This window comes from Python bivittatus, unplaced genomic scaffold, assembly GCF_059951505.1.
Source record: "Python bivittatus isolate LINGU-HERP-01145 unplaced genomic scaffold, Pbiv_v1 ctg000190_np1212, whole genome shotgun sequence".
NCBI lineage: Eukaryota > Metazoa > Chordata > Lepidosauria > Squamata > Pythonidae > Python > Python bivittatus.
In genome coordinates this window covers 19,587,183-19,599,402 of record NW_028277042.1, presented here as the reverse complement: position 1 = coordinate 19,599,402, position 12,220 = coordinate 19,587,183, and the positions used below count along the sequence as shown (strand labels likewise).

Below are 12,220 nucleotides of genomic sequence, written 5' to 3'. Positions count from 1 at the left end.
GCCTAGAAACTCGCCTGGCAGCCTGGGGCAGGAGGCCACTTTTCTGGGGAGAAGATTCCCAGAAGATTCAGGGCTCCCTTCGGCTTTTCACTGTTTCCCTGGGAGAGGATCCCGGGGGCTGAACGAGCATCTTCCAGTGCTGAACACGTGTTCGGGTTTGTGTGAAGGCCTTCCCGGGACGGCGCTCAGGGCAGCGGAGAGTCCTGCTTTTCCAGCAGGCCGAGGCGGACGGGGGGAGGGCGAGACGCTTCCGAGCAGCTCCGGGTTGGAGCAGAGGCGGAGCCGCTTTTCCGCGCCCACCAATGTTGAGTTGAGCTGAGCGGCTCGGCTCAGCCGAGCGGCGGCGGCGAGGTGGGGGGGTAGGGGCAAGGGGCGGGGAGGCGGGGACTGCTCCCTCTGCCTCTTACGTCGCGCTGTCAAGAGCCGCCAGGCGCCCGCTGACTTGCGATAAAGTGAAAGGCACCCGCTTCAGCTGGGGGCAGATCGGCGGTTCCACAGGCAGAGAAACAGCAGCAGCTCCCGGCTGGCGAGACCGGGGGGCTGGAAGGAGGAGGAAGAGCGGGGCAGGCGGGGTTGAGGGGGGAGAGAAGAGGAGAAGGCCGGATCCTCCGCGAAGACTGAAGAACCGGGAGGGGCAGAGGCGAGGAGGAGGAGGAGGAGGAGGAGGAGGAGGAGGAAGGAGATTGTAAATTAAAAGAAGGAGGAGGCGGAGGAGGAGGAGGAAGGAAGGAAGGAAGGAAGGAAGGCGAATCCTGGGGACGCCTCTGCGCCGAAACCCGCTCGAAGAGCAGCAGGATCCGGGCAGCCGCTCCTGGCTTGGATCCTAGGGAATAAAAATCCCGGGGTGGGGGCGGGCATCGGATACCTTCATTGATCGGGGGGGGCGCCTTCGCGTCACTGCTCCCTCCTCCGTCTTTTCCGGGGTTCCTCCGAGGTAGCCGTCCGCCGCGCCTGGCCCTTCCAAGAAGAGCTCCCCGCGGGTTGCAGGCCCTCGGCGGCAGGCAGGCGCGGAAGGGAGTGGGGAGAGCGCGCGGAGGAGCGAGCAGGGCGCGCGCGCCTGGGGAGGCCGGTCCTCTCCCTTCCTGCCCCGGAGCCTGTCCTTTGGGAGAGGTGGGGGCGATCGGTAGCCGTCGATGACCGCAGGTCTGCTGCTCCGCGCTCCTGCCTCTCGCCCTCCGCCGCCGCCGCCGCCGTTGCCCGAGGCCGGGGCGCTCGCGATGTCCGCAGCCTCCGACAAGCCCCAGCCGCCGCCGCTCGGAGCAGCCGCCGCCGCCGCCGCCGCTGCCGCCGCCATGGAGGCCGCCTCGTCCACCAGCTCGTCAACCCCCAGCAGCAGCGGCGGCGGCGGCGGCGGCGGCGGCGGCGCCAAGACTAAGAAGAGCAACGCGGGCATCCGGCGGCCGGAGAAGCCGCCCTACTCCTACATCGCGCTGATCGTGATGGCCATCCAGAGCTCGCCGTCCAAGCGGCTGACGCTGAGCGAGATCTACCAGTTCCTGCAGGCGCGCTTCCCCTTCTTCCGTGGGTCCTACCAGGGCTGGAAGAACTCGGTGCGCCACAACCTCTCGCTCAACGAGTGCTTCATCAAGCTGCCCAAGGGGCTGGGCCGGCCCGGCAAGGGCCACTACTGGACCATCGACCCGGCCAGCGAGTTCATGTTCGAGGAGGGCTCCTTCCGACGGCGGCCCCGCGGCTTCAGGCGGAAGTGCCAGGCCCTCAAGCCCATGTACAGCATGATGAACTTGAATTTCAACCACCTCCCCGACAGCTACGGCTTCCAGGGGCCCTCCTGCCCCCCCAGCAGCCTGCCCTTGGACGGGGGCGCCCTGGGCATGGTCAACGTCGACGGCATGGGGCTGGCCGGCCACTCGGTGCCCCACTTGCCCTCCAACGGGGGCCACCACGCCTACATGAGCAGCTGCGGCGGCGGGGGAGCCGGGGCCGCCTCGGCGGGAGGGGACTACGGCCACCACGACGGCTCTGTGCCCGCTTCCCCCCTGCTGCCCGGCGGAGGGGTGATGGAGCCCCACTCGGTTTACTCCGGCGCGGCCCCGTCGGCTTGGGCGCCCTCGCCCGCCCCCGGCTTGAACGGCGGCGCCTCTTACATCAAGCAACAGCCCCTCTCGCCTTGTAACCCTGCGAACAACCCGCTCTCGTCCGGCCTCTCCACGCACTCTCTGGAGCAGCCCTACCTGCATCAGAACAGCCACAACCCCGCCGAGCTGCAAGGTAAAGGGGAGCGGGGCGGGGCGGGGCGGGGCGGGGGGCGTCGGGTGCGCTGGACAAGGACTGGGGACGGCGGGCCCGAGCGGGAGGGCGCGGGGTCAAGGCTTCGGGGCAGAGAAGCGGGCGGAGGGCGCGGGATTTCGATGCGGAGCGGAAGCCGAAGGGAGGCTGGGGTCTGGCGAGTTGCTGGGGGTTGGAGCGCAAGAACGAAGAAGGAAAAGAAACGGGGATGCGGAGCGGAGCGGAGCGGAAACGGGTGGTCGTGAAGGGAGCCCGAGGCCTGGGGAAGCGAGGCCAGGGAGGCAAGAGGCGCTCCGAGCTATTCTGGGTAGCGGCCCTCAGGCAAAATTAATTACTCTTGGCGCGGATCCTTTCCTTTGCCTTTCTCCTTCCTTGGCCAAAGGAGCCTGCAGTCTCTTCCTCGTCGGGGGCGGGGGGGGGGGGGGAGTTACCGCAAAAAAAAAAAAAAAGGGCAGGTGAGGCGAGGCCTCCGCGAGAGGATCGGGGGTCCTGTAAGTCGCCTTCTCTCTGAGGGATCTAATGAAAAAGCGACCGCTTAGAAACGAAGCTGAAGGAGAGAAGAAAGGGATCGCCGGGGAAGGGAAGGTCGTGGGGTGGTCTCGAGCCAGCTGCGTCGCGGGCCAACGCGGCGGTGCCAGGGAGGGAAAGCCGCGCAGCTCCCGGCGCGCAGAGTCCTGCGACCTCGCCGCTTTCCCCGAGGTTGCTCAATTAGCGCTTTGACTCCCCAAGAAGCCCGACATAAAGTGCGGGAGGAGACCAAAGCGGGGGACGCCAGGCTGAAGCGCTCTGCGAGGGGCGCCTAGAAGGACGAGGATTTGCCGCAGCAAAGCGCACATATCCAGGCGGAGGACGCTTTCCCCTCCGCACCGTTAGCCTTAGAATCGCGCCGCCTCCCCTCGCCTTTCACCCGCTAAAAACTAGGAAGGAGAGGGGCGAACGGGGCTGAGTAGACGGATCTCCGTCCTCGCAACCGTCTGCTGCTCCGAGCCTCGCGAAGCATTCATGTGTCTCTGCTGTTCGCAGCAATATTGCTTAGAAGCCGTAGACACGGGAGGGCCATTCGGCAAGATCCGCGGTGCGGGGCCGTGACCGAGAGACCGTCTTGCAATCACGACACGCTTCCGTTTGGTTTTCATAGCGCTGCAGCCTAAATATTATGCAAATGCCTTGAGGAAAGGCATATTGTTGTTGTTTGCTGCTATTATTACTATTATTATCCCAGATCAATCCGCTGCAGAATGAAGGCCTCTTCACTGAAGTCCTATATATATACACGAATCATCTCCCCTCCTCTTCGTAAGAAGCTGGATTTGGTGGGGGTTAATAATTGAGAATTTATTCTTTCGCCTTAATTTCCTTGTTCGGGTAGCCGAATAAACAAGACATAGTTTTAAAACGTGAAAACAAGTGGCTTTAGAAATAGGGTTGAAACTTATAGTTTAATTCTCCTTAGAGTTTCGGAAAGACAACAGATATTTGTTACATAACAGCAATCTCTATCCCACATCCTAAGAAGGCGTGACTAAGTTTTGAGTTTCTGCTTAAATTGGTGTCTTATCTTCCTATGTTGGTTTATCCGTCAAGACGCTATTGATGGAAGACTCTCTTTGAAGATATAAAACGATGGTGTAAATCCGGTTTTTTTGGGGGTGTGTGTTATTTCCCTGCCCTCCTACCCTCATGTTTATGTGTGCACCATACAAGCACAATTTGCTGGGAATGTGAGTTTGCCTTCTCCCAACACACTTAACTGACTTGCAAGATTGACTTATGTTCTGGGTTTGCACAACACAGGAAGCTACCAAAACATAAACAAAAGAACACACTGAAGGTGAGCGAAATTTACTGTGTCATCTGAAGGTATCTGCTTGGTTTTCCCCTAACCTGGTTAAGCATGTCATATGAATGTGGCCGAGGAGACCCGGGACACCTGAAACAGTCCCTTTTGACATGGCAACCAGAACTGTTGATGGTTGCACTATTCTGCTTTGGACACCCATTTTAAGGGCTTCAGGAATGTCAAAACCCTTAGTTTTGTTACCAGCCCTTGTCTCGGCTGTTCCTTTAATGACATTAATTGTATTATTGTATTAATAATATTTCTAATAATAACGCTCCTTGCAAAGCCACAATTAAGGATGACTGTGCCTATTGATAAAGATGCTGATCCCCTCCACAACTGATCGCTCAGATGAACCCTTCCGCCCCACTTATTTAACTTTTCTCCCCATGAAATCAGGCTGGCGGTTTACAAAAGTTTTCTTTCGGCCGCTAAATGCCTCGCGTTAATAGGCAAAAATCATGTCTCCGGCTGGGCCTTCCAGCTGTTGATCTTTTTTAGTGCTGTCTTTAAAAATAGCTTTAGAAATAGGGCTTTCAGCGTGGTCTCCCTGAGGCAGGTCCGTGCAGAGAAATCAGTTGCCCTTTTGATCTCTCACTTGTAGACAGAAATGTCTTTCTTTCTTTCTGACAACTTCGTTCGTTGGCTTCGGGGGACGGCCGACTCCTTCTTTGCTTTCCAACTGAAGAACCGCCAAACCTCCCTTATCCTCCACTCTGATTGCTTCAGGAGTTATCAGACCTTGTGCTCCCAATAAGATCCTGCAAACTTGGCTGCTTCCGGGAAGGATGGAGATTAAAGTTGGGGGGTCCTACTATTACGGGTGGGGGAAAATCCACTCATTTTCTGGGCAGAGAGACCCTCGGATCCTCACATTGTCCAAGACTTAGTGAGATGGTGAAGATGAGTGCTGGCATTGCAGAAAGAAAGTGAAATGCTTTCTTTTCCACATTCTCTCCCCTCCCCTGCTTTTATTTTTTTAAAGGTGACCTGGGTGGGGAGAGATAACCTAGGTAAGACCTCAAAGGCAGCTCAACTGGTGGGGAAGGGCGCTTTGAAACTGACCAGGCCTTCCAGCATGGGATTGACAAGCGTTTTGGGAAAGCCACTAGGCCTAGAGCCGCGGAGCTTGGCGTGATTTTGATCCCCCCCTTCCAACTCGTCGTGGGGGGTGGGCAAAAGCCCTCCCTGAAGACAAAGGGCATTAAAAGATCGTGTCGCTGGCGTGGAAAAGAGCAGGCTTGCTTTGAAAACCTCTTCATAATCGCTACGGGAAGGGGGTGGATGAATTGAGAGAGGGCCCGCGGGGAGGTTTCGCAAGGCGAAAGGAAGCGGGATTTTGTCTGCGGTCCACAGCAGCCGCCTTGGGGAGGGCTGGGTGCGCAAAGGTGGACGGCGTCCAACGCCCTGGATTCTCCGCTTCTTCAATCGGACCTCGGATTTAAAAAGCGGAGAATCGAATCAGTTTTCGAATCAAAAAGCAGTTGTGCGAATCCTCTCTTGCCGTGTATAGCGGGAGGCGCAAAAGGGCCTCCAAACTCCGTCAGGCTGGCTTACCCCGGTTGGGAGGAAGTGAAGTTTTAATGAGAGATGGAAAATGATTAAAGTCAGAAGTTAAACCACGCCGCAGCAATACTGGGGGGCGAATTACCCCAACTAGCCAACATTCCTTCTGTTTCAGGCTGAAGATGTGGCGTGCGTTAAGTGGAGCGATCTGTTAATCCGACAAATCTTCAGGTTTTGTCCAGGATATTAACAAAGGGAACGAATCAAGCAGAACTGCTTACAGGGGAAAGAATTTGAGGAGGGGAGACAGGGAGAAACTTTTTTTTTTTGTTTTAGCAAATGTTCGCAACCGCTTCAATGTTCAATGCTTCTTGGTCTTTCCGCCATTTTAGCAATATATTGGTGACGGTGTTTTAAAGAGGATTGAAAGGAACTGGATTTGGATTTTAAAAAACACACTTTGGGCATAGGAGGCACCTAGAAATGTTGCGAAGATAGAATATATGTGTGTGCGTGTAACATTTTCCCTTACAAAGTAATTTTTAGGATAAAAAAAAAATCAGAAGAAATCTGGTAGCACCTTTTCTGACTAACAAATGAAATTTCTTAGTTTGGAAAAGAATTTACTAGGTTCTTTCTAAAGTAATTTTTAGAAAATGGAGAATCCCCTTTCCAGAAAGAAATGGGAGTGAATGCAAATACTGCTACTACTACTTTAAAAAAAAAAAAAAGTGTGAGTGGGCAGAGTTTTACATTATCAAATAACTAAAAAGAAAAGAAATAAATGGAGCTAAAGTTCTGCTTCTATCTCACTCTCTCTCTAGGTACTTGTGTGTGTACTCAGTCATATAATGCAAGCTACAAAGTGATACCTTAAAGTATTATTTAAAATATTTTAATTTGTCAAGTTTTTAGTTCTTTTGGCGGGTAGACAGTACTTGAGGGTGCTGTTTAGTTAAAATAAGAAAGGAGTTGATTTTCTGAACGTGTAAAGCATACGGCGACTAATTAGCAGGTCAGTCTTGTACATGTTTACTTAGAAGGAAGCCCCACTAAATTTGGTGGGACAGACTCCCCCATAAATTAGTACAGGATTGCTCCTTGAATATGAATAATTGGTTACAGTTCAGAAAATCTCCTAGCAGGAACACTGACTTGGAAACCAATGTTCCAGCCTGATTTCTTCTTGCGTTTAAATATTTCCAAATACTGTCAACAGCTGCAGATCTGTAAATAACTGTGCCAGAAATTACTTTACGGCTTACACTGATTTTGCAGAATCAACCGTGCAAAAGGGTTGGGAAGGATGCAGATCTCCTCCTGAGAACAAGGAGCAAGGTTGATATCTGCTTTTAATAAAATGCCTGTTTGTGGTCCAAGATGGGGAAAGCTTTGTTTACATTCATCGCCGATCTTTGGTAGGGTACAGAAATAATGTAACCATTAAAATAATTTAAAATCCGGGGCTTGTTTTTCAGCTCGCTTGAGGGAAAGCAAGCCCCAGTTCATCAAGAAACGAGGCCACCCCACCCCCTCCAAATTTTCTCCTTCCTCGGCCAGTCAGGAAACAGACAGTCCCGTCCCATCCTGCAATTTGCATTTGGACAAAATTCCCATTCTGAACAAGTGGGAATTTCCTTAAGCCAAAGACAGACACACACACACACACACACGTACACGTAGCATCAAGCTTGATAATTTAATCTAATTGGGCCTAACAAAATTTTCCCTCCAGGAACAGAAGTTGGACCAGTTGACATTGGGAAGATAAAATGAATAATAATCATGCTGGGGACGCAGAGTTGATTTACTAATTTATTTGATTTATCTTCTGCCTTTTGATTCGTAAGGAATCAGTCATATAGCTTTTTGCACAACAGACTTGCAGAACTCAGTTTTCCATGCTTCCACCTGCATTTTGGTGGGCAACCAAAATAGACCTGATTTTTTTCAAAAGGACTGTGATATGGTATTAAATTCTACCATTCAGCAACTCTGCAAAGAAAATGCATCAATTTGAATCTATGAAACTTGTGGCAGGCCACAGGGTTGTACTCCTGTGACACCTGTTGCCATGGCTGGCTTAACCATGGTTGGCTCAAAGGCCTTAAACCTATTTGCTGGCTTTTCCTTATGACTCTCTCAATCATTAACTAACCACATGAGTTTAAACAACTCTGTTGGGCCAAAATGTAGGTAGCAGTTTGTGGCTCAATGTATTATAGCCAGAAAATTATCAATATGATGGGTTCAGCTGAAATTAATAATTGGATAAAGCCTTTATTAGGACTAACTATAATTTTAATGGATACAATCAATGATATTATCCATCTGTGTTTTTTTTACCATAGGCCAACACAGTTTGATTGCTTGTTATTCAGCTTTGTTTTCTTGTCCTTCCTTCCTTCCTTCCTTCCTTCCTTCCTTCCTTCCTTCCTTCCTTCCTTCCTTCCTTCCTTCCATCCATGGCTCTTTAGTCTAATTACTCATAAAAGCTGGTGGGTCTATAAAATAAGCCCTAGGGTCATTCTCAGCAATGCTAATAATTAGAGTTAACACCATCATACTACTGTCACCTGCAGTAGAGCCAGAAATTATTGTCTGTATCCTTATCCAAAGCAAATAGAATCAACGTTCTAATCCAGCAGTTTTGACGATGAACCAGGAAATCTCCAGGGTGATGTCATTTTTCTGTCTCTTCCTCTCCCCACAGCTACTTAAACCTTCTGTCTGGTTTCCTTTCAGGAATCCGGTACCATTCCCAGTCTCCAAGCATGTGTGATCGGAAAGAATTTGTCTTCTCCATCAATGCCATGGCGTCATCTTCCATGCATTCAGGAGGCAGCGGTTCCTACTACCACCAGCAAGTTACATATCAAGACATCAAACCTTGTGTGATGTGACAATAAGGCTGGGGTGTCAAGCTTTCTTGGGGGAGAGACAGTCCCCGGTGACCCAAGTGAAAACTATGTAGGACTATGGGACTTCCTGCTACAACCCTCTTTGGGAGCCATAGGACCTCTCCAGAAGTTAGTCTGCTAGTTGTTGATGAGGTATATAAATATTCAAGACATCTATGGGAAGGAACTCTCTGTCCTTAAGCAAAGGTGGAAGAGAAGCAGGTATGCATTTCGTGTGCCTTTTGGGGTGGGGAAGCTGAATGCCAAAAATTTCTTCTTTCATCTTGGGCCCTAAACACCCAGCACTGAGAGCTACACCCATTCCCAAGAACCACTTCTGTTCTTTCCCATTCCTTCTTCCAGGATCCAAATCAACTCTCTTTAAAAAAAGATATATCCTAACCCCTCCCAACTCCAGCATGTAATTTTCAATTTTAACGAGCCTTTATGAGAATGGATGCTAGAATTCGAGGGACAGAGATCCGCCCTACAAGAAAGAGATCAACAGCTCCAGTAACAATCCCTGGGACAGCAAGTGACCATGAGTTTTTGGAGTTCTTCATTTGGCAAACGTTGGCTTAGCCATTGTGGCTTTTTAGCCTTGGCATTAAGGAGAGAATGGATTCAGCTCACAATGTACTTGACCTCTGATTCAAAGCCATGGAGAAATTTCCCAGAATAATTCCCTAAGGCTTTCTTCTTCTTCCCAAAGCCCACATCGTGTGCAGTTTCTAACATTTGCTGTATCTTAGGGGTGGTGAGGTTTTGAAACCCGAACCTCGCAGACACACAAGCCCACAGACAGACCACAAGCATACAGAGGAGGATTGGGACCATCAACCGCCTGATGTTCTAAAACTCACGCCGCTTTCCCTTTGGCTATTTTAAATATTAAGTACAAAATTACAAAGAAAAGCACTTTGAGAAATAAAGGTTGACAATGGGAATAAAAAAGACTAACAAGGCTCACACGCTTATTTATTCAAACCTTTTAATAAAACCCAACAGCAGCCTTGGTTGATCAGTATTAGAATGGTTAATGTGTCGGCAATATTTGCTGTAGCAACTGTGTACGTATGTCTATGAGGAAGACTGTGTGACTGCTCGTGGGTATGTATGTTTAAAGTAATCCTGGCAAATATCAAACAGCAGTACAGCACAATTTCCCCCGTGTTTTATATAGATGAAGGACGCTTTTTAAAAAATTTTTTTGCCAGTTTGGTTTTGCCTGACAATAGAGCTTAGGTGACACACCTATTTTAAATCTTATTCTGCACTGTATAAAAATGTAATTATGGCAGAAGGGGTCTAGGCCCCCTATTTTTGTGTACATTCATTCTTTTTTTTAAAAAAAATGGAATGCAAATATTTTAAAAATGTGTGGTATTCGTACACGTTGGACACAAATTGTATAAACTGTAAATAAATCAGCGTGACATAGAAGTCTGCGTAATGGCATGTTAAGAATAAAAGTCAAAGGAAAAGAGGTCCGTTCACCATCCAAGGTATTTCATATGAATTGGGTCTAATTCTACAACGTGTGTGTGTACGTGCGTGTGTTTTCCACTGTAAAACTAACTAGGTGGAGACTAACCAAGTTTAGGATGTTAGGTAATGACGTTGCTGTTTTTCATTGACCAGGTTAACTGTGTGGGTGAACTGAGTTGGTATTTCCAAAACTTCCTTCCTGAACTTCTCTTTCCCCATGTATAGTTGATCCATATGTTTTACACTGGATGAGGGTGTGAAAACTAGAATTGCTCCTACCTACAGTCCGCAGAGATCAGCAGTTCTGGATCCTGTTTTGACTCATCATCTCCTTCAGAGTGACGTGGGCTGGGTCTCGGCTATAAATGCAACGGCTGAGATGGAAGGATGGATAGAATAACTTTAGGGAGGAATAGGGGTGGGTGGGCGGGAGGGGAAAGATCCATTATTTCCACGCTCCCCTAGATAATGCAGAAGAAGCCTTTCCGAATAGAATGATCTTGCATGACAGAATCATAGTTTTCTGCCCTCTCTCAGCTGTGGATAGCCTTGGTTTGATTTCATTTCCACGGATGCAATATTGCTCTGTCTCTGTCTCAAAGAGGTTACAGGCTGAAATTATACCCACCCCCCCTTGAGTGTGAAAAAGTGGTACGGTCCAGAGCGTTATCACATTGGCTTTTGTGTATGTCTATCACAACTATCATCTTCAGCCTTTAAGCATGTTGTAGTTCAGCACCCATAGAGTCAACTTCAGGGGACCAGGGCGAGAAGGACCGCGTTGGCCAAGAATTCTTAAAATACAAAACCGCCAGTGTGCTCCACACTGCAGTCAGGGTTAGGACTGCTGGTTGTGCTCCACGCTGCAATCAGACCATGTTGGCATCCGAAGCGAAGGACTGATGTGGAAAATGTCTCCTCGCTCTTTTTCATTTAAAAGAAACGCTGTAGGCTTTAGTGAGAAATTGCCTCTGCGGCGTAGCTGCTGCCTTAATAACCAATTTCTCTGTGTCCAACACAGACATGAAAACAAGTAAACTAACACCTGGGTCATCTGGAAAATGTCTCATGCAAAATTGTAATCACCCCAGGGGACATGATTACAATTTCCTAGGCAACTTTCAGACCCTTTCATGAAATTTCAGTTTTTTCAACACAGAGCTCTGAATTTTTGTTGCTGTCTCTGGTAATAGAAACATTTTTTATTCTACCCAAACCTGGTGAGAAGAATTGCATATGACACTTTTCATCCAGAACTCTGTCTAGAGGTGCAGAGGCCTTTATAAAGAAAATGAAGTGGCTAATTGCAAATGTGTGGTTTGCTTAGAGTCTCAATTCTGAAAATTTCAAAGGAGGGAACAAATGCTTGGAAATTTGTAGGCGTTTGTAGGCGGATTTCTTCTAAATGTAGCCTCTTTTCTGCTCCCCTCAATGTAACACTTTTATGCATTACTTTTTTCTAATACATACTTTGAAAAAAGGCATTCCGTGTTAATAAGATATGGGAACTGCATTGCAACATTCTGAAACAAGCAGAGTTTGGTGTATATATATGGGACAGTTCTCCTATAAATGCAAAGATCTCTAAGCACGGTAAATTCTTATTTAAAAAGCAGGTGAACCTATTTCTCCTCCGCTGGGCTGAACAACACATGTTTTAAAATGGCTGAAATGTTCCTCTTTTTACAGTAGTCGGATTTTGCTTCTCTTGAAGCTGGGGGGGGGGGGGTTGTATCCCAATTAACTGGCCTCGTTGATTTTAATCACTTTAACTGACTAAAGATAAGCTTTGTATCAGGACTTGCTGGGGACTGAGCTGCCTTGAACTCAGCCTGCAAACAAACATCCACGAGATTTCATTACGCCTTCGAATCCAAGCCATTATTCCATAAGGTAAACAAATATAAACCAGGTTCACGTTGACTTGAATGCAGTGACTTGATATGCTATTTTTGCCCAGATATGCGATGCCTAGCTGATAAAAGACAGGAAATGGCCACTTGGCCAATGTAAACATGAAAGAGAGCCCTAAACCTAAACCAGTGGTTGGGTTCCAGGGATGGCTATTTTTCAAGCCAACCAGTTTGTTCTCGAGAGAGAAACCTTGCTCCACGTCGCAAAAGCAGGTTGGCCGGGAACTGAGCAAGAGCCTTCTCTGTGGCTACACGTCAGTGGTTCTTGGAGTCACGTTGCCAACTGCCTGGTCATCTTCTCAGGGCGAAGATGCATTTTTTCAAAA

At 49.0% G+C, this 12,220-nt stretch overlaps 1 protein-coding gene across 1 annotated transcript; it reads left to right on the top strand.

Moving 5' to 3' along the window:
- Positions 1-450: 450 nt before the first annotated feature.
- Positions 451-9,981, top strand: FOXF1 (forkhead box F1). The gene is made up of 2 exons (XM_088136175.1): positions 451-2,229; positions 8,339-9,981. The coding sequence occupies exons 1-2, from the start codon at positions 1,134-1,136 to the stop codon at positions 8,494-8,496; spliced, it is 1,254 nt and encodes a 417-aa protein (XP_087992301.1). The 5' UTR covers positions 451-1,133; the 3' UTR covers positions 8,497-9,981.
- The last annotated feature ends 2,239 nt before the right edge of the window (positions 9,982-12,220 follow it).